At 43.4% G+C, this 21180-nt stretch overlaps 1 protein-coding gene across 1 annotated transcript; it reads right to left on the bottom strand.

The window, feature by feature from the left end:
- Positions 1-619: 619 nt before the first annotated feature.
- On the bottom strand, positions 620-17660 carry LOC126417032 (uncharacterized). The gene is made up of 4 exons (XM_050084923.1): positions 17229-17660; positions 11572-11637; positions 11386-11478; positions 620-634 (listed from the first exon to the last, which is right to left on the bottom strand). Exons 1-4 carry the CDS (start codon positions 17637-17639, stop codon positions 620-622), a joined length of 585 nt encoding a protein of 194 aa, XP_049940880.1. The 5' UTR covers positions 17640-17660.
- Between the last annotated feature and the right edge of the window lie 3520 nt (positions 17661-21180).

The raw sequence follows: 21180 nt of genomic DNA, 5'->3' as shown, positions 1-21180 counted from the left end.
CTGCAGATGGGAGTCTACTGAAGATACTTTCCACGCTGTAAGAATTTATGAGGGAGGACTTAGAAATGCTCTGTCTGCAACAGGTAATCCCTGTAATTAGCTTACTGACATGCCCAGTCCCTACATGCGTTTCACACATTCATCCACAAACCACCTGTATCTTGTTATATCTGTACAATTCTTTCTTCGAGAAGTTGAGGTGTTAAATGTAACCAGCCTCACGAAACTCTCAGACGACTCCTACTCAAGGAAATATTTCTACCCTTTGCTTGCTTTTCCTCACCGCTGGCAATACACATCTCATCTTGAAATAGGCCAAACTGCTTACAGGTATTGCAAAAAATTTCATATCCCACATTATACCACTGTGCCTCCTCCACGTTTGTTGAGTCATTTTCAGGAATCGTGTCATTTACAATATTTTAAATCCTTTGACTTACAGAACAATTTAAATCAAATTTAGTCCTGAATAAATAGAAAAAGCAGTTTACTATTTAATTATGATGCGGAATGGTATTATTTATTTGCCCATTTTTACAATCGTTTAAATTCAGAACAGGAAATTCAAATCTGATTCCAATGAAGACGCAGAAGCAGGGCGCACTGACACCAGAAGCCACTAGTACACCAGCGCCTGAAAATTAAAACAAATGATATAATGAGTCTCTCAGCTTTGACAGTGTCTTTTATGTAACAGTGACCATTATAATCTGTATTGAGGCGACAAAAGACATGGCATAACGATATGCACATATACAGATGGCAGTAGTACTGTACAAGGGCAGTGCATTGGTGGACTTGTCATTTGTACTCAGGTGATTCATTTGAAAGAGTCTCCGACGTGATTATAGCTAACTCTGCAAAACTAATTTTCTTATATTTAAGCAGATTGTTTCTTATGATGTTAATAATCTCTTTGACAGGGATGTTAGTGTATGGGTTAACTATGTCTAGTGATGCTAATTTAGCGTTCGTGGGATATGGATGTCTTTAATTAAGCTTATGAGTTCATGTATATTATGTATGGTGTAGTTATTTTCAAAATTATAGTATTTGGTAATGAGGTCTTTTACTTCTCGGCTTTTGAAGTATGCGGTTCATATCTAGCAGTACATATCTAGCAGTACATATCTAGCAGAAAATAGAGCCACTATGAATATATTGGAAGAAAGAGAAACACACACACACACACACACACACACACACACACACACACACACACACACACACACACAGCACCCCAGACTATATCCTTAATGAAAAAACTGAGTTGGCTAACACCCCTTTCCTGGAAAATTTTCAAAAATTATTTTCCACCCTCCAAATGAAATAGTATTCTTAAACCTATCTGCAGATAAATCAGCAAATTTATATGATACTACATTCTCATGATGCTGAATGTAAATAAATAATGTACTAAAAAAAATGTCGTGTGACTAGGGCCTCCCGTCGCGCAGACCGTCCGCCTGGTGCAAGTCTTTCGATATGACGCCACTTCGGCGACTTGCGCGTCAATGGGGATGAAATAATGATGATTAAGACAACACAACAGCCAGTCCCGAGCGGAGAAAATCTCCGACCCAGCCGGGAATCGAATCCGGACCCTTAGGATTGACATTCTGTCACTCTGACCACTTAAAAAAAAAAAAATCTCATTTTGTTCGTTTTCTTTCGTTTCATCCGCTCGGGGCGAACGTCGCAAGACACCCGTTTCAGTTCGTCGTTGGTCTATTAACTCAGATTTTTTATCATAGAGAGCAGCTAACCCTCCGACCGAACACGCTGAGCTACCGTGCCGGCGTCCACTCAGCTACCGTGGCGGGCAATAATGTAGAACTGTGACATTGAACGTCTTTATAATTAGTGTAGCAGTATTCGCTCTAATATTCACAAAGTTAATGTCTCTCTGTACTGGTGTAAAAGGCGTTTAAGTGGTATAAGTCAATATATGATCTTTTTCCAAACATGGGGCATCTTTATAATGTTACGATGTATCATTGCATCTTTGACACTCAAATGTTTGTAAACACTTTGTATCAACCAAAACATGCGGTGCATGTTAGTTGTCCGTTCTGTGACTAATATGAAGTGCTCAGTGACACAAATTTGCGTGTGCAACGGTAGGAATGTGGTGGAAATGTATTCAGTGACAAATCTGAAGCGCTCAATCATACAAATTTATGTGTGCAATAATGGGAATGTGGCGAAAATTACGAACGCCATCTGCTGGATGATGGTTCAAATGGCTCTGAGCACTATGGGACTTAACATCTATGGTCATCAGTACCCTAGAACTTAGAACTACTTAAACCTAACTAACCTAAGGACATCACACACATCCATGCCCGAGGCAGGATTCGAACCTGCGACCGTAGCAGTCGCGCGGTTCCGGACTGAGCGCCTAGAACCGCTAGACCACGGCGGCCGGCTCTGCTGGATGAAAACTATGAAAACAGGTACTCCTAACCGGCATTTCACGTGAGTCACGTCCCAATGCAAATCTGTAACGCAACCATCTGTGTGACGTGCTTCTAATTATGTATTATTTATATTTTAGGACAACTAATCAGTAAAAAAAGCACCACATGTTCTAATGAAAGCATGAAAGCCGTCTGATGATGAACTGTAATGATTCGAAACCGTTAACAGTACCTTTTGAATAAAGGAACTTGAAATAAATTTGTGGCTGGTTGCTGTCTCAACACCATCAGCATTTGTCTGGAAATAGTTACTTTCGGCCACTTGGGAACCATCTGCAGCCATTCATGGACTTCATGTTCCCAGGCAAAGATGTCACGTTACCGGGTGACAAATGTCCGCGATTGGTTTGAAAACCATTCTGTACAGTTCGAACAAATGATTCGGCCACCCAGATCGCCCGACACGAATCCCATCGAACATAAATAGGAAATGATCGAGAGGTCAGTTCGTGCACCATATCCTGCACCGGCAACGCTTTAGTAATTACAGACGGCTGTAACGGCGGCATGGCGCAATATTTCTGCTGGGGACATCCAAAGATTTGTTGAGTCCATGCCACGTCGAGTTTCTGCACTACGCAAGCAAAAGGAGGTCCGACACGGTATTAGGAGCTATTCCAAGACTTTTGGCACCTCAGTGGACATAGCACCATAAAGCGGTAAAGACTCAACGTCATTATCATAAATAAATCTAGCATAAAAAGTTCTCCTATTACTGCGACGTCAGATTAGGATAAAATTCCTAGCTATTGACGATAGCTTCCATCATCATTGTCAGGGGCTAAAACTGACTATCTGAAACTGACGAAGCTCCCACTTCGTAAATGTAAAATGTAAAATGAAACTTTCTCTCTGCAGCGGAGTGTGAGCTAATATGAAACTTCCTGGCAGATTAAAACTGTGTTGGAAGGTAGGAGACGAGGTACTGGCGGAAGTAAAGCTTTGAGGACGGGTCGTGATTCGTCCTTGGGTAGCTCGGCCGGTACAGCACATGACCGCGGAAGGTAAGGATCTCGAGTTTTAATCTGCCAGGAAGTTTCAGATAAAAATCTGTCAAAAGACAGCTTTCACGTGTTAATTGTCTTCCACGATGTCCTTATCCCTGATCTTTTCTTAGTTCTTCGTAGGATATGACACCGTAGTTGTAACATCTTTGACTCCCCAACAGCCTGGGTCCCTTGTTCCAACACAACGTTAACTCCGCATCTGACCTTCCAGATTTCGGTTTTCCGTGATATGCCAAAATGACTTCAGACAAATGCCGAGATTGTTCCTTTGAAAGAGCAGGGCCTATTCCTTCTGCACCGTTCAAACAATCCGATTTTATGTTGCATCCAGAGTGACTTCTATGTTGAAGAGACGTTACACCTTTATTCTTTCGAACCTAGCCACTGCTTAAGATGCAAATAAATTAAAAATATCATCAGCAGTGGCTTACGAAGACTTACGACATAACAACTCACCATCCTATTAGTAAAGACCTTGTTAAAGTGGGCGGAGGTGTACACAGATTTTTAAAGCAGCTTCATACCCTTGCGTTGGAAAACTGTCACTAAAAGGTGCAAGGACTCAAACGACATGGAGATACGAAGTCTTTGGAAGCCACTGCACTGAAGACACACAATGTGTATCCACAGAACATGGACATGCTGCCTGTAACGGGGACATTGATGATCTCCACATCAGTCCCTCATTCAGATGTCCTATGTCCAGGAGAAGACGACTAGAGGGGAAGTGAATATAAGAAAAAGACTAAAGCAACTAAAGAAAGCGAAACGTTCTTTGAGGCAGAGCCTGAAATTTCAGAACTTTGAACGTAGTGGGGAAGCTTCAGTGTCTGAAAAGGAAAATGCAAAAGTTACAGTCTAGTGATGTAAAGAAGCCCCCCATGAACCATGGACCTTGCCGTTGGTGGAGAGGCTTGCGTGCCTCGGCGATACAGATGGCCGTACCGTAGGTGCAACCACAACGGAGGGGTATCTCTTGAGAGACCAGACAGACATGTGGTTCCTGAAGAGGGGCAGCAGCCTTTTCAGTAGTTGCTGGGGCAACAGTCTGGATGATTGACTGATCTGGCCTTGTAACGTTAACCAAAACGGCCTTGCTGTGCTGGTACTGCGAACGGCTGAAAGCAAGGGGAAACTACAGCCGTAATTTTTCCCGAGGACATGCAGCTTTACTGTATGATTAAATGATGATGGCGTCCTCTTGCGTAAAATATTCCGGAGGTAAAATAGTCCCCCATTCGGATCTCCGGGCGGGGACTACTCAAGAGGACGTCGTTATCAGGAGAAAGAAAACTGGCATTCTACGGATCGGAGCGTGGAATGTCAGATCCCTTAATCGGGCAGGTAGGTTAGAAAATTTAAAAAGGGAAATGGATAGGTTAAAGTTAGATATAGTGGGAATTAGTGAAGTTCGGTGGCAGGAGGAGCAAGACTTTTGGTCAGGTGATTACAGGGTTATAAATACAAAATCAAATAGGGGTAATGCAGGAGTAGGTTTAATAATGAATAAAAAAGTAGGAGTGCGGGTTAGCTACTACAAACAGCATAGTGAACGCATTATTGTGGCCAAGATAGACACAAAGCCCATGCCTACTACAGTAATACAAGTTTATATGCCAACTAGCTCTGCAGATGATGAAGAAATTGATGAAATGTATGACGAGATAAAAGAAATTATTCAGGTAGTGAAGGGAGACGAAAATTTAATAGTCATGGGTGACTGGAATTCGTCAGTAGGAAAAGGGAGAGAAGGAAACATAGTAGGTGAATATGGATTGGGGGGAAGAAATGAAAGAGGAAGCCGCCTTGTAGAATTTTGCACAGAGCATAACTTAATCATAGCTAACACTTGGTTCAAGAAGCATGAAAGAAGGTTGTATACCTGGAAAAATCCTGGAGATACTAAAAGGTATCAGATAGATTACATAATGGTAAGACAGAGATTTAGGAACCAGGTTTTAAATTGTAAGATATTTCCAGGGGCAGATGTGGATTCTGACCACAATCTATTGGTTATGAACTACAGATTGAAACTGAAGAAACTGCAAAAAGGTGGGAATTTAAGGAGATGGGACCTGGATAAACTGAAAGAACCAGAGGTGGTAGAGAGTTTCAGGGAGAGCATAAGGGAACAATTGACAGGAATGTGGGAAAGAAATACAGTAGAAGAAGAATGGGTAGCTCTGAGGGATGAAGTAGTGAAGGCAGCAGACGATCAAGTAGGTAAAAAGACGAGGGCTAATAGAAATCCTTGGGTAACATAAGAAATATTGAATTTAATTGATGAAAGGAGAAAATATAAAAATGCAGTAAATGAAGCATGCAAAAAGGAATACAAACGTCTCAAAAATGAGATCGACAGGAAGTGCAAAATGGCTAAGCAGGGATGGCTAGAGGATAAATGTAAGGATGTAGAGGCTTGTCTCACTAGGGGTAAGATAGATACTGCCTACAGGAAAATTAAAGAGACCTTTGGAGAGAAGAGAACCACTTGCATGAATATCAAGAGCTCAGATGGCAACCCAGTTATAAGCAAAGAAGGGAAGGCAGAAAGGTGGAAGGAGTATATAGAGGGTCTATACAAGGGCGATGTACTTAAGGACAATAATATGGAAATGGAAGAGGATGTAGATGAAGATGAAATGGGAGATAAGATACTGCGTGAAGAGTTTGACAGAGCACTGAAAGACCTGAGTCGAAACAAGGCCCCGGGAGTAGACAACATTCCATTAGAACTACTGATGGCCTTGGGAGAGCCAGTCATGACAAAACTCTACCATCTGGTGAGCAAGATGTATGAGACAGGCGAAATACCCACAGACTTCAAGAAGAATATAATAATTCCAATCCCAAAGAAAGCAGCTGTTGACAGATGTGAAAATTACCGAACTATCAGTTTAATAAGTAACAGCTGCAAAATACTAACGCGAATTCTTTACAGACGAATGGAAAAACTGGTAGAAGCGGACCTCGGGGAAGATCAGTTTGGATTCCGTAGAAATGTTGGAACACGTGAGGCAATACTAACCTTACGACTTATCTTAGAAGAAAGATTAAGAAAAGGCCAACCTACGTTTCTAGCATTTGTAGACTTAGAGAAAGCTTTTGACAACGTTAACTGGAATACTCTCTTTCAAATTCTGAAGGTGGCAGGGGTAAAATACAGGGAGCGAAAGGCTATTTACAATTTGTACAGAAACCAGATGGCAGTTATAAGAGTCGAGGGGCATGAAAGGGAAGCAGTTGTTGGGAAAGGAGTGAGACAGGGTTGTAGCCTCTCGCCGATGTTATTCAATCTGTATATTGAGCAAGCAGTAAAGGAAACAAAAGAAAAATTCGGAGTAGGTATTAAAATCCATTGAGAAGAAATAAAAACTTTGAGGTTCGCCGATGACATTGTAATTCTGTCAGAGACAGCAAAGGACTTGGAAGAGCAGTTGAACGGAATGGACAGTGTCTTGAAAGGAGGATATAAGATGAACATCAACAAAAGCAAAACGAGGATAATGGAATGTAGTCAAATTAAATCGGGTGATGCTGAGGGGATTAGATTAGGAAATGAGACACTTAAAGTAGTGAAGGAGTTTTGCGATTTAGGTAGTAAAATAACTGATGATGATCGAAGTAGAGAGGATATAAAATGTAGACTGGCAATGGCAAGGAAATCGTTTCTGAAGAAGAGAAATTTGTTAACATCTAGTATAGATTTAAGTGTCAGGAAGTCGTTTCTGAAAGTATTTGTATGGAGTGTAGCCACTTATGGAAGTGAAACATGGACGATAACCAGTTTGGACAAGAAGTGAATAGAAGATTTCGAAATGTGGTGCTACAGAAGAATGCTGAAGATAAGGTGGGTAGATCACGTAACTAATGAGGAGGTATTGAATAGGATTGGGGAGAAGAGAAGTTTGTGGCACAACTTGACTAGAAGAAGGGATCGGTTGGTAAGACATGTTTTGAGGCATCAAGGGATCACAAATTTAGCATTGGAGGGCAGCGTGGAGGGTAAAAATCGTAGAAGGAGACCAAGAGATCAATACACTAAGCAGATTCAGAAGGATGTAGGTTGCAGTAGGTACTGGGAGATGAAGAAGCTTGCACAGGATAGAGTAGCATGGAGAGCTGCATCAAACCAGTCTCAGGACTGAAGACCACAACAACAACAATGTAAAGAAGATAACGATATCTGGTCAGACGGAAATAAGATAATATCGACAGTAGCAGAAAATGGTGTAACAGAATTAGGAATCATCGAAAATAGGAAGGTATGGATTAGAGGGATTTAGAAAACGAGGGAGTTACTGTGAACCATTGATAGTGTTGTTCTCATTTGAATTCACTGCAGGCAGACACTGACAAGAATAGTTCAGGTATATATGCGAACGTGACAATCGGAAGATGAAGAAATAGAGAAAATATTTGAAGATACTGAACAAGTAATTCAGTGCGTAAGGGAAAATGATAATAACCATTAGGGACTGTAATCCGATAGTAGGAGGAGAAACAGGAGATTTACAGTAAAATGTGGCTTAGTAGTAGAAATGAATTCTGCAATAAATTGCCTCCTTCAATAAATTTTAGCTATAAATAGCGAATACACTGTTAATGACAATAACAAGTGGTAAACGTTGAAAAGCCCCAGAGGCAAGGGAAGATACCAGCAGGGTTATATTACGTTCGGACTGAGTTTCCGAGATCTGATATTGGATTGTAAACGGTGTCCTGGTTCAGATCTAAAATCGAATCACAATTTAGTAATGATGAAGAGCAGACTGATATTAAAGAGAAATGTGTGGAACGATCAGTGTGGAAAGAGATGGGGTACTGAAGTACTGAACGGCGACGAGAAGCGTTTGATATTCTCTAAAGCTATGACTACATCGAAGTTGAATACCACACTAGTCAGGACAGTCGTAAAGGAATGAATGTCTCAAAAGTGGGAAATGACAGAAGTTGGTCAGACAAATATAAGTACAAGATGTGTAACGGCAAGGAAACCTTGGGTACACGAGAAATACTTCAACTGTTCGGCGAAAGAGAGAAGTGCAAAAATGTTCGGGGAAAGACAAGACTACAGAAATTTAACTCACTTAGGAATGCGCTAAATAGGAAGTGCAGGAAAGCCAAACTGAAATGGCTACAGGAAAAATTTGACAAATCTAAGGAGGGATGGTCGTCCGAAAGACTGTTTCGGCAAACAGAAAAGGCAAAAAACCCATCGATGAAATCAGAAAGAATGGCCGCAGCATTAAGAGTTCAATGGGAATTCCGCTGTTAAAAGCAAAGGAGACAGCAAATAGATGGAAAGAGTACACTGAAGGCCTCCATGTGGATGGGAACTTGTATGAAGACTTGAAAGAAGATGAAATGCGACTCTGAATGGAAGACACAGTGGATCCAGTATCGGATGCAAAAGTTTACGGAGTACATGCGATCAAATAAGGTTCTAATTTTGTGCAAAATGTTTTCGGTGAAAGAAACGTAGCAAAACTCTGACAAGGTACAGCTCAAAAATATTGTGAGTCTTCCCTTAGTACTTGCAAAACATGCTAATATTGTCACTTTATAATCGGCACTCGCAACGCATAATTTAATGTTAGTGTACAGTTTGTGTGACATTTGAACCTTTTATTTTGCAGACAAGCAGAGAAAGTTCAGTTGCTACCCAGTAGTTTGTATATTCACACTTCAGTGGTTCCCGACAGTGGCTAACAACGTGAAATAAATCCTTGTGAATAGATCTTAGAACACTATTGCCAACTTTGAGAACCCACAGCTATGTGACATTTTAGTTTCTGGGTGAGTGCCTGTGAACGGTGAAGTACGTTTGCAATATTATGACAAATAGCTCAGAATAAACTTTTTATTAGTAAAAAGTAACTGTATGATACCCAGGCGCTAATCGATCCGTCCGCTTATGTACGAGGGTCACTCCAAAAGAAATGCACACTATTTTTGTAAAAATACAGTTTCCATTTTGCATGTGTGAAAGTTTTACAGTGTCTAGATACATTCTCCCCGCTTGTTTTTAAACTTAGTTCAACCTGTTCCCGTGAGTGGCGCCGTCACAGTCTTCAAGATGGCTGCTGCACTTGACGTTCGTCAGAAGCAACGTGCTGTGATAGAATTCCTGTGATATGAAAACGAGACAGTGGGAAATATCCACAAGAGGTTAAAAAAGGTGTATGGAGATATGCTGTCGATCGCAGTACAGTTGGTCGGTGGGCAAGCAGGTTACATGATGAAAGCGGGCACGGCAAAATTGAAGATTGTCCTCGCAGCGGCAGGCCTTGTACTGCACACACTCCAGACAATGTGCAGAGAATTAACGAATTGGTGACTGCTGACAGACGCATCACAGTGAACGAAGTGTCACGCTACGTTGGGATAGGGGAAGGAAGTGTTTGCAGAACATTGAAAGTGTTGACGTTAAAAAAGGTTTGTGACAGGTGGGTTCCCAGGATGTTGAAAGTGGCTCACAAAGAAACAAAAAAAAAAAAAAAAAAAAAAACGGTATGCTGCGAACCTTTGTAACAGTACGAGAATGGTGGAGATGAATTTCTAGGAAGAATTGTGACAGGTGATGAAACATGGCTCCATCATTTTTCACCAGAGACGAAGAGGCAATCAGAGGAGTGGCATCATGCAAATTCACCCGAGGGAAAAAAAAAATTCAAAACCACACCTTCTGCTGGGAAAGTTATGGCTATGGTGTTTTTCGATTCCGAAGGACTCTTGCTTGTGGGCATCATGCCAAGTGGAACCACCATAAATTCTGATGCATATGTGACGACATTGAAGAAACTTCAAGCTCGACTGAGTCGTGTTCGACCACATCGGAAAAAGCAGGATGTTTTGCTGTTGCACGACAATGCACGGCCACATGTCAGTCAAGAAACCATGGAAGCGATCTCAAAACTCGGAAGAACAACACTGAACACCCGCCTTACAGTCCTGACGTGGCTCCATGTGACTATTGTCTCTTTGGGAAACTGAAAGACTCTCTTCGTGGAACAAGGTTTGAAGATGGTGACTCCATTGTGCACGCTGCCAAACAGTGGCTCCAACAGGTTGGTCCATAATTTTGCCGTGCGGGTATACAGGCGCTGGTTCCAAGATGGCGTAAGGCAGTTGAGAGGGATGGAAATTATGTGGAGAGATGAAAATATTGTTTCTAAAGGATGTATCTACACACTGTAAAACTTTCGAACATGAAGAATAAAAGATGGATTTCAAAAAAATAGTGTGCATTTCTTTTGGTGTGACCCTCGTAATTGTAAAACATGCTAATACTGCCACTTTATAATCGGTACCCGCAACGCACAATGTACTGTTAGTGTACAGTTGGTGTGACATTTGAACGTTTTATTTTGCAGACAAGCAGCGAAAGTTCAGTCACAAGCCAGTACTTTGTATATTCATACTTCAGTGGTTCCAGACAGTGCCTGACAACGTGAAGTAAATCTTTGTGAATAGACGTTAGAACGCTACGGCCAACTTTGAGAACCCACAGCCATGTGACATTTTAGTTACGGGGTGAGTGCCAGTGAACTGCTAAGTACGTTTGAGATTTCACGACAAATAGCTTTGAATAAACTTGTTATTAGTAAAAAGCAACTGTATGATATCCAGGCGCTAATCGATCCATCCACTCATGTAGATCACCACATTTACAGCGTTTATATTGAGGCGGACTACCAGACGCTGCAGAAAGCGTCGCTCCTCTGCAGGTCTCCTGCTTTACAATTTCCTTATCACATTCTTGTTAAACTATACCGGCAGCTGACTTGTAGGTATAAAGAAAGCTGAAGGCGAACGCTATTCATCCTACACTGTCGGCTTCGGTTTTAAGCAGTGATGAATTGAAAATCTTGCAAATGCGGCTCAGTGGTACTTACTATGCGCAATTCCCTGAGTATACAGTTGAGGATGCCTGTCAGGAGCAGCGCTATGGTCTGCAGCAGGGCACCCACAACGGGAAGTCTCGCCACCTGTGGACCGTAAAAGAAAGGCAAATGGTAGCGGCGTTACCGTCCGGTGCCAAAACATCGCTTAGATTAGTTGCTAGCAGCTACATCACTTACCGTTTGCAAAATGATAGAGAGGCCGGTAACTGCAACAATAATCTCGACAGAGACCGTCACCTGTATCTGTTAAAACACAGAGAAGCGTTAGTGTTTTGGTTAATGTGAGAATCATATAGAGGCATTGGAATCCAGCTTGATTTAGATATGAGGTCAAATATTGAGATGAGCGGAACGCGACCACATCATGCATGATGTTTCAAATTATTGCTTCTTTTCTACTAACGTTATTCGAAATAGAATCTACAGACAGAATCCGCATCTACTGCTGAATGTAAGGGAAAAAAAATAATGTCATGGCACGACTAGCTGTTCAAAAGATATGGCGTCTAATACTGATATTACCCGAACACTGCCGCATTATGCATGACGTTTCAATTTATTACTTCTTTACTGACGGCTCTTTTCACAGCCAATATCCTCATACTGCAGGGCGAAATTCGGAAGAAATACAGGCGCAATATTTATACAAACACGTGTGATATATGTTAAATGTATGTGAAACATATTTGATATGTACATACGCAGGCAGAACCAAAGGTAAATAACTCGTACTAGATCTCTGGAAATATTTCAGCCGAATTTGGTACATGTATCAGTTACGATCTGGTAGGAAGTGCTGTGGGGGCAACAACGAACAGCCTCTTGGGATAGGGGTAGTAACGTAGAGAGAAGGGGAAGAAGGAGAAGACGAAAACAAAGAGGGTGGTTAGATGGTCGGAGAGAGTGGGAGAGACAAATGGACAGAGAGGGAGGAGAGGAGGAAATGAACAGAAGAAGGAAAGAGGAGGAGATGTAAAGAAAGTGGAGGGAGGGGGAGATGGAAAGGAAGAGGAGGGAGGTGGAGATGGAATCAGATGACGGAGGAGGAGGACATAGGAGGAAGGAGCAAACAGACAGAGGGATAGAATCAAATGGACAGAAAGAGGGGAAAGAGCAGGTAGAGATAGGTGGCAGAGAGTGGGGAAAGAAGACATGAGCAGAGAGTCGGCGTGGGTGGAACAAGTAGACAGAGAGAGGAAGAAGTGGAGATAGACAGAGGAAAAGGGGCTGGGGGGAGGGTAGGAACAAAATAAATACGCGTACAACGCCGGGTACTCAACTAGTATTTTCATAAAAGAAATGAGAAAGAAAGACACAGGAAAATCGGGGATTGTAAATAAATTTACAAGAATGACTTGTATAGCGCACACGAGAACATGGAATGTAAAATTATACGCTTTTATTACTTTACAGTTGGTTACTCACACGTGCTGAATTTATATTCATCGCGGGAACATGGAAAGCAGTAATTGTCACGACGCGTTTTAAACGCCACATTTTTACAACTGCCTGGTTACTTTTAAGTTTATGTAGAAAAACAAACTTTGTTAACATTCATATAAGGTTCCTTGTCATCGCGCAGTTTGACAGAAAAGCACGCATAACGCATATCGCCACATACTGGCGAGGGTTGTATTCTGACGCAGTCTTCTCGGGATGTGGTCTAGTTTTTACTCTGGATGGCCGATATTACCTGCTCTTGGAACCTGTCCTTTCATTTGCAGCTGGCGAGGACTGCGCGTGGATCAAAATGAAACTAACTGAATACGAAGTCCTGTTCTCTTTATTTACCACGCATTCTTGGAAAGCTTTTTGCAGTGCGTCGTGGTCGCTGTAAGTAGAATTCTTCCTCAGAATTTTATTTGCTAGCCCAAATTTTCCTTTGCCTTTCTTTTTCATGACTTTAATGAAAATATTAATGAACGTGGTACAATATAAACAGCGTTACATCGGTTTGTATACAGTGCGTGTAACGCAAGAATTGAAAGTAAAAACAAATTTGTAATAGTTTACATTCAGGGCATCGAGTACACTTCTTGGTTATTTTCGTATCATATTTAATTTTTACGTTAATTGCCTTCAAATATTCTTAGTTACAACCTTCGAATTACCATTCAGTATATTTTCCACTGCGCTTACGCGTAAATGACTCATAAATGTCATGTACTTTGGTGTTCCTCTCTTCGGAAAGACAATACAATGACACTTAGAATGAAAATTTTACTGCTGTGTGCTTGCATAATGGTATTGTTTAAACTATTAATTCTGCAGGATGAAGCCTTCGATTTCTATTAAGTAATGAATGAACAACTACGTTAATTTTAGCTTATTTCTAGAAGCCGCCAGTGTGACAAACTTCAGCGGTGTATCTGCCATTTGGTGCTGCCACCTGGCGTGACTGCGCGTCTGGAGATGCTACATTTCGTGCAGCGAAACCAGTAGCCAGTAAAATAATTATGTTACCAGAGTTATTCGGAAAGTAAGGTCTAATCAGTGCCGAGTTGAGAACTACGGTTAAAATCCGATGAATCTTTGCACAGATGTGTTTATCAGTGTCCGCAGTACGCACGTCGTTCGTGTCACGTTACTCGTTTCACATCTGAGCGCACAGTGATAATGCAATGATGGCTGGAATGAAGACGCTCCCCAAGACCCAGGCGATCATTGTAGGCAAAACCACCCCTTCCTTCCATCTCCTCGACTTCTATCTCACCATTTATGGCCGTCCTATCGCCCTCACCCTCACCCTTAAGTACCTTGGCGTCACCCTTGACCATCGCCTCTCCTGGACCCCTATCTCCGGACAATTCAAGCCAAGGCACGCTCCCAACTCGATCTCCTCAAGCTCTTTTCTGGCCGCACATGGGGTCTGGACCCCTCCACCATCCTCCACACCTATAAATCCATTATACGCCCTATCCTCTGCTACGTTCATCCTGTCTGGATCTCCGCCCCTCCTATCTTTTACAAATCCCTTCAAATCCTAAAACGCCATGTGCTCTGCCTCGCCTATCGCATCCGCCTCCCCTCCGCCACGTGGATCCTGTATGACCTAATTCCGTTCCCGCGTCTCCTTCTTTTCCTCGAACGGATACGGATCCTCTATACCTCCCACAAACTTGATCCCCCTCACCCGCTCGTCTCTCCCATCCTCTCCCACCCCCGTCCATTGCCGCGCCTGCATTCCCACATCCCACCTGCTCTCCATCTCTGCACTCTCCATACTCTCGCCCAAGGTGGCTTCCACCAACTCCCCCTCTCTGATGATGCCCTCATCCCGTCCATCTACCCCTCCTACCAACTTTGATCCTCCTCTGCCGCACCCTGTGTTTTTCCCCGAGGGCACCCTCTCTCCCTTCTCTCCCTCCTCCCTTCCTCCCTCCCTCCTCCCCAAGGCTTCCCCTATCCCCCCTCTTCTTTCCTCCCCCTCCCATCTCCTCTGCTACTGGCATCTCCACTCTCCCCTCTTCCTCCTCCTCCCCCTATTTTCCCCATCTGGCAGGTCCCTGGACTCGCACGCGTATAGGGAACTTTCGCGCGCCGGAGATCATCGCCTAGTGTTTGTGTGTGCCGTCGTGTTCGTGCTCAAGTGTTCCAGTGTTTATTCGTTTATGCTACAACATTCGCGTGTGCCATCTGCCATCTCTGTGCGTGTCCACGTGTCAGAAGATTTTTATTTTGGACTCTGCGCCCATGAACGGCTCCGTGTGTTTTAATTTTGTATGTCTAAGTTTGTATAACCACCCTGTCTCTTCTGCGATTGTCTTCTTTTGAATCATTAGTTTTATCTGTGGCCGAAGAGCGGCGTAATATACCGCTGCTGGCTTACCTGTATCAGGTGTGAAATTAACAATAAAGGAAAAAAAAGACGCTCCTGCAGCGCTTTCAGTGGGAAGAATTTGATCATCCACTATGCGGCCCGGTCTTGGGCCCTCGAACTTTCACCTCTGATCACATGACCCACCAGTTATGAAAACAACATTTTGGCACAAATAACGAGCTGCAAACCAGCGTAGAGAATCTGCGAGAAGCAAAGGTGGCTACCTCCAATGACGAGGATATTGCAAAGTACGTAAACACTATGACAAATGCCTAAGTCGGAGTGGCGACTACACTACTGACCATTAAAATTGCTACACCACGAAGATGACGTCCTACAGACGCGAAATTTAACCGACAGGAAGAAGATGCTGTGATGCGCAAATGATTAGCTTTTCACAGCATTCACACAAGGTTGGCGCCGGTGGCGACACCTACAACGTGCTGACATGAGGAAAGTTTCCAACTGATTTCTCATACACAAACAGCAGTTCACCGGCGTTGCCTGGTGAAACGTTGTTGCGATGCCTCGTGTAAGGAGGAGAAATGCGTAACATCACGTTTCCGACTTTGATAAAGGTTGGATTGTATCCTATCGCGATTGCGATTAATCGTATCGCGACATTGCTGCTCGCGTTGGTCGACATCCAATGACTGTTAGCAGAATATGGAATCGGTGGGTTCAGGAGGGTAATACGGAACGCCGTGCTGAATCCCAACGGCCTCGTATCACTAGCAGTCGAGATGACAGGCATCCGCATGGCAGTAACGGGTCGTCCAGCCACGTCTCGATCCCTGAGTCAACAGATGGGGACGTTTGCAAGACAACAACCATCTGCACGAACAGTTCGGTGACGTTTGCAGCAGCATGGACTATCAGCTCGGAGTCCATGGCTTTGGTTACCCTTGACGCTGCATCACAGACAGGAGCGCCTGTGATAGTGTACTCAACGACGAACCTGGGTGTACGAATGGCAAAACGTCATTTTTCCGGATGGATCCAGGTTCTGTTTACAACATCATGATGGTCGCATCCGTGTTTAGCGAAATCACGGTGAATGCCCATTGTAAGCGTGTATTCGTCATCGCCATAATCACCTGGCGTGATGGTGTGGGGTGCCATTGGTTACAAGTTCCGGTCACCTCTTGTTCGCATTGACGGCACTTTGAACAGTGAATGTTACATTTCAGATGTGTTACGACTCCTGGCTGTACCCTTCATTCGATCCCAGCGAGACCCTACATTTCAGCAGGATAATGCTCAACCGCATGTAGCAGATCTTGTAGGGGCTTTCTGGACGCAGATCTCTCACCAATTGAAAACGTCTGGTCAATGGTGGCCGAGCGACTGGCTCGCCACAATACGCCAGTCACTACTCTTGATGAACTGTGGTATCGTGTTGAAGCTGCATGGGCAGCTGTACCTGTACACGCCATCCAAGCTCTGTTTGTCTCATTGCCCAGGCGGATCGAGACCGTTATTAAGGCCAGAAGTGGTTGTCCTGGGTACTGGTTTCTCAGGATCTATGCACCTAAATTGCGTGAAAATGTAATCACATGTCAGTTCTAGTATAATGTATTTGTCGAATGAATACCCGTTTATCATCTGCATTTCTTCTTGGTGTGGCAATTTTAATGGCCAGTAGTTATGTAGGGAAGTAGCTGGAAAATATAATTAACTGTTCAAAATACTGTATAACATTTTAAATTTTCGCTGTGGTTCGCAATTCACGACGGATCGGACCTCACTTTCCGAATAAACTGAGGCGGTATTCTTGCCTCATGATGACCTACCTCTCGCCTCTAGTCGTCAGTTGGGTCCTGCTTTTCGAAGCTAAAATGTTCAAATGTGTGTGAAATCTTATGGGACTTAACTGCTAAGGTCATCAGTCCTCAAGCTTACACACTACTTAACATAAATTATCCTAAGGACAAACACACACACCCATGCCCGAGGGAGGACTCGAACCTCCGCCGGGACCAGCCGCGCAGTTTTCGAAGCTAGAGAGACTTACTATGCAGAGCAGGATGTAGACGAGATGCAGAGTGTAGCACAGCGCAGAGTTGACGTCGTTGAGGAGCGCTAAGAGCAGGGCGTAGACGGCGCGCAGGAGCGCCGTGACGAGCGAGTTGAAGCGTCCGCAGTAGCTGCACGACAGGTAGGGGGTCGGGTCGATCGCCGTGGGCGCAGGCTCGGGTGTCGGTGCGTGCCTCATGTAGGCCGGGTTAGGTGGCGCAGCTACAGCTGCAGCTAGCGGCTTGAGCACAGGAAAGGGCGCCGCCTTGGGCGACAGCGGGTGCACCGACTCTTCGGACGACGAGCTGGGATGCGGTTTGGGCGGCGCGGGCACCATTGCAGCTGCCTGCGTGGGCAGGCAGACCACGGCGGCCAGCGCCACCAAGAGGCACAGCTTCCAGGGCGACATGGCGGGCTCTGCTTCTTATCGCAAGTCAAAACAAAAGACATCACAGTAAGTGCAAGGTATTAGGTGAGCACCGTACAGACTCGGGAGCATAATATTACAGTCCCCTTCCCATCACCAGAATGAGGACCACTTGGTGGCGTTGCGAGCATGTGATGCAGTAAGAAAGGCGTACAGTGAGGTGGCAATAGTAATGGAATTGTAACACCGGAAATGCATATCCTCCTATTTCCATCTATTGTACCATAAATTTTTTTCCTTATTTTGTTACCTGAAGATATTACATTTCTGTGTCTTTATATATTGTAATTGTTTTACTATATATACACAGGGTCTTACAAAACGGTACGGCCAAACTTTCAGGAAACATTCCTCACACACAAATAAAGAAAAGATGTTATGTGGACATGTGTCCGGAAACGCTTAATTTCCATGTTAGAGCTCATTTTAGTTTCGCCAGTATGTACTGTACTTCCTCGATTCAAATTGTAAATTTTCAGCCGGCCGGTGTGGCCGAGCGGTTCTAGGCGCTATAGACTAGAACCACGCGAACGCTAAGGTCGCAGGTTCGAATCCTGCCTCGGGCATGGATGTGTGTGATGTCCTTAGGTTAGTTAGGTTTAAGTAGCTCTAAGTTCTAGGGCACTGATGACCTCAGAAGTTGTCCCATAGGGCTCAGAGCCATTTTGTAAATTTTCACAATCAACATGTGTGGGCTGACGAGAATCCGCACGCAATTGTGCAATCACGTCATCAACACAGATTTTCTGTGAACGATTGGGCAGGCATTGTTGTTGATGTCTTGATTGGGCCCCATGTTCTTCCACCTACGCTCAATGGAGCACGTTATCATGATTTCATACGGGATTCTCTACCTGTGTTGCTAGAACATGTGCCTTTACAAGTACGACACAACATGTGGTTCATGCACGATGGAGCTCCTGCACATTTCAGTCGAAGTGTTCGTACGCATCTCAACAACAGATTCGGTGACCGATGGATTCGTAGAGGCGGACCAATTCCATGGCCTCCACGCTCTCCTGACCTCAACCCTCTTTACTTTCATGTATAGGGGCATTTGAAAACTCTTGTCTACGCAACCCCGGTACCAAATGTAGAGACTCTTCGTGCTCGTATTGTGGACGGCTGTGATACAATACGCCATTCTCCAGGGCTGCATCAGCGCATCAGGGATTCCATGCGACGGAGGGTGGATTCATGTATCCTCGCTACCGGAGGACGTTTTGAACATTTCCTGTAACAAAGTGTTTGAAGTCAGGCTGGCACGTTCTGTTGCTGTGTGTTTCCATTCCATGATTAATGTGATTTGAAAAGAAGTAATAAAATGAGCTCTAACATGGAAAGTGAGCGTTTCCGGACACATGTCCACATAACATATGTTCTTTCTTTGTGTGTGAGAAATGTTTACTGAAAGTTTGGCCGTACCTTTTTGTAACACCCTGTATATATATGTCGATGTATAATTGGTTTGTTTTGTAAATATTATTTGTATTTTTACGCTGCATCTTGCCTAGGGAAAACTATGCTATCGAACGATTACATCGATCGGTCGTGTGGAGAACGAAGGTCTTTAGGATCTCTGGTAGTGTTAACTCTGCCGCGTGGAGTGCGGGGAGAGCAGAGTCTGGCTGGAGTAGGGCGGTTGATCAGGTGTGTTGTGTGACGTTCCCACGAGTTGCCGCGCTTTCGGGGTTTGGCAGCATGTAATTGCGCTCGACTTGCTATGATAGTTTCTGACACGGTGTCGCAGACGGGAAACATTAGCCCGTTTCGCCTGGTGACCGTGTCGAGAAGAAGGCGCGCCAACATCCAGCTTCTGCAACAGCGACGGCCGACAATGAGTGACTGTCGCCACCTCCCCGATCGACGATTTCAAACCTTCAATCAACCAACAAGGAAGACTAAAAGCACATAAAGTTTTAGAAGTGTATGTCAGACCTCAGCTTTTAAAATTGTCCCATTCACAAAATTACAGCAACTTAGCATGAACCTCTGTTGCTCATTGTCCCAATTGCATTACCAAGCAGGGTCCCTTCCTTTTCCGGAATGAACCCGAGTGTCGTTGAAATTCAAACGCCAGCATTAAAGTAATATCATCCCATTTCACTACTTTAATTTCAAAGTTCAGTTAAAGTATTCACAGCTGGCTACAATATTTAGATTACACAAGCAGAAATTAAGAGTGCGAGTTTTGTTAGCATATTTTAGCTTACCTGTGACTGCAGCTCAGCTTGGTAGGTATTAAATTTTACTATTGTTAATTGTTCAGAATCATTTAATTCAAGTACAAAGTTAAATCTCTTATTTCTAAATTGCGTAGATTGAAGTAGCTTTTGAAATGATTGTTGAGGTAGCCCAATACCAACCCCATTTTACTGAATTTCGTAGTGCTTCAGAAACAAATCTCACTATTAATTTCAGTTACTAAATTCACTTTAAATTTTTCGGTTTTATTAATTCTTTTGTTAAATTAAGTCAGAGTGTAGCGAAATTTATTACTTCTGACAAACTTTCAGTTTTCACACAACACGTGTCAACCTTCAGTTGCCACGCTTTTAGTGCTAATTATATGTGCATTAATCTTTCATTTTCAGTTATTATAGTAGTTGTCCATAGGACTAGCGACCGTAATTTTCCCCAAATCTCAAATATCTAATAAAGGCCAATTAATTGTTAATGTAACGACCACACACTTACTTTATTAATTTTACCCTTTTCTCAGAATTAATTTTCACCATTTTCATTTGCATTTTTCCTTTCATTTAGATGTAGCCCTTTCCTCCCTCTTTACCAACAAATTAACTTCGGTGACGATTGCTTTTCCCAAATTTCCATTAGGTGCACGCGGTTTAATTTTTCACTGTCATTAAGGTCGATAAGTGAGGTGACAAAGGTTATGCGATGCCTCCTAATAACGTCTCGTACCTCATTTTGCCCGGTGTAGTACAGCAACTCGACGTGGCATGGACGTGAAGGGTCTCTGCATGAGCCTCTTTCTGATTTTGCTATACCTCGCAGATTCATTTGTTTGCCTCTGGCACCTCAATTGTTGGCGCAAATGGTCTATTACTCCAGATGTAAAGAAGAGAAGGGAAAGGACTGAGCAACTAAGTCTGATTGTGGTGGCCGCAGTGTACTGTCCTTATTACATTTCAACATTTCATTGGGTTATTGGTACTTGTAGGAGCCCCACACGCATGTCTGATACATTTAAGTGCCATATTTCAATCTATCTTTTCTTGTCCCATCAGCTGAATGTATGAATGAGAGTGTGCAGAGATTTCAGTGTGTAGATACGTGGACGTGTAGTACAAGATGACTTGGAGGTAAGTAATAGAACCCAGTAAGTTGTCCTTGATGGTGACTGTTCATCGGAGGTGAGAGTATCATCTGGAGTGCCCCAGGGAAGTGTGCTAGGTCCACTGTTGTTTTCTATCTACATAAATGATCTTTTGGATAGGGTGGATAGCAATGTGCGACTGTTTGCTGATGATGCTGTAGTGTACGGGAAGGTGTCGTCGTT

Source organism: Schistocerca serialis, chromosome 8 (assembly GCF_023864345.2).
Source record: "Schistocerca serialis cubense isolate TAMUIC-IGC-003099 chromosome 8, iqSchSeri2.2, whole genome shotgun sequence".
Lineage (NCBI taxonomy): Eukaryota > Metazoa > Arthropoda > Insecta > Orthoptera > Acrididae > Schistocerca > Schistocerca serialis.
This window is presented reverse-complemented; position numbering and strand designations above follow the sequence as displayed.

What these genes read in the sequence shown, in the direction of transcription:
- LOC126417032 (XM_050084923.1), bottom strand. Translation starts at nt 17,639, where the DNA reads ATGTCGCCCTGGAAGCTGTGCCTCTTGGTGGCGCTGGCCGCCGTGGTC. An exon ending in TCTACATCCTGCTCTGCATA is followed by an intron (nt 11,638 to 17,228) that starts GTAAGTCTCTCT and finishes GTGTTTTAACAG; the next exon opens with ATACAGGTGACGGTCTCTGT. An exon ending in TCTCTATCATTTTGCAAACG is followed by an intron (nt 11,479 to 11,571) that starts GTAAGTGATGTA and finishes TACGGTCCACAG; the next exon opens with GTGGCGAGACTTCCCGTTGT.